At 60.9% G+C, this 962-nt stretch overlaps 1 protein-coding gene across 1 annotated transcript in view; it reads left to right on the forward strand.

The window, feature by feature from the left end:
- The first annotated feature begins 607 nt into the window (after positions 1–607).
- The window catches only part of WLS (Wnt ligand secretion mediator), a 96,955-nt gene continuing 96,600 nt past the window's right edge, over positions 608–962 (forward strand). Inside the window, 2 exon segments of the mRNA XM_074265672.1 lie at positions 608–816; positions 819–857. Of these exon segments, the coding sequence (XP_074121773.1) occupies positions 753–816; positions 819–857 (103 nt within the window). The 5' untranslated portion in view covers positions 608–752.

Raw genomic sequence — 962 nt, forward strand, 5'->3', positions numbered from 1 at the left:
AGAAGGGAAGAGAGAGAGAGAGAGAGGGAAGAGAGAGAGAGAGAGAGAGAGAGAGAGAGAGAGAGAGAGAGAGAGAGAGAGAGAGAGAGAGAGAGGGAGAGAAGGAGAGAGAGAGAGAAGGGAAGAGAGGAGAGAGAGAGAAGGGAAGAGAGGAGAGAGAGAGAAGGGAAGAGAGGAGAGAGAGAGAAGGGAAGAGAGGAGAGAGAGAGAAGGGAAGGAGAGGAGAGAGAGAGAAGGGAAGAGAGGAGAGAGAGAGAAGGAAAGAGAGGAGAGAGAGAGAAGGGAAGAGAGGAGAGAGAGAAGGGAAGAGAGGAGAGAGAGAAGGGAAGAGAGAGGAGAGAGAGAGAGAGAGAGAGATGAGAGAGAGAGAGAGAGAGAGAGAGAGAGAGAGAGAGAGAGAGAGAGAGAGAGAGAGAGAGAGAGAGAGAGAGAGAGAGAGGAGTCATGTGATCCACATTGCCTGCTCCTTTAAAGCGTCCACAGCCCGTGGCAGAGCGAGCTAGCGAGCACAATCACGGCTCTCGGCACAGGGGGAGCCCGACCTCGAGCCGGCTCGTGTGCTGATCGGCGCCGCCTCCCCCAGCCCATGCCAGCCTCAGTCCCCTGAAGTTTGGCGGCCGCCGAGGAGCCCGGAGCGTCGGAGGAAGAGGGGCCGAGGGGAGGGGGCCGCGGAGGAGCCCACCCCTGCCGCGCGCGCGGAGCGATAAAGCCGGGGGAGAGAAAGGCGCCGGGGTGGGGGGAGAGGCGGAAATATGGCTGGGGCAATTATCGAGAACATGAGCACCAAGAAGCTGTGCATCGTCGGGGGGATTCTGCTCATTTCCAAGTCATCGCCTTCCTGGTGGGAGGCTTGATCGGTGAGTACGAGGGCGAAGTTTGCGCCCCGCGCCGGCTCCCCGGGGGCCCGGCTCCCGCGTCGCTCCGCCCGCGGCGGGGCTCGCCTCCCGCTCGCCGCTCTCCTC

The sequence above is a fragment of the Sminthopsis crassicaudata genome, chromosome 4, assembly GCF_048593235.1.
Source record: "Sminthopsis crassicaudata isolate SCR6 chromosome 4, ASM4859323v1, whole genome shotgun sequence".
In the NCBI taxonomy this organism is placed as follows: Eukaryota; Metazoa; Chordata; class Mammalia; order Dasyuromorphia; family Dasyuridae; genus Sminthopsis; species Sminthopsis crassicaudata.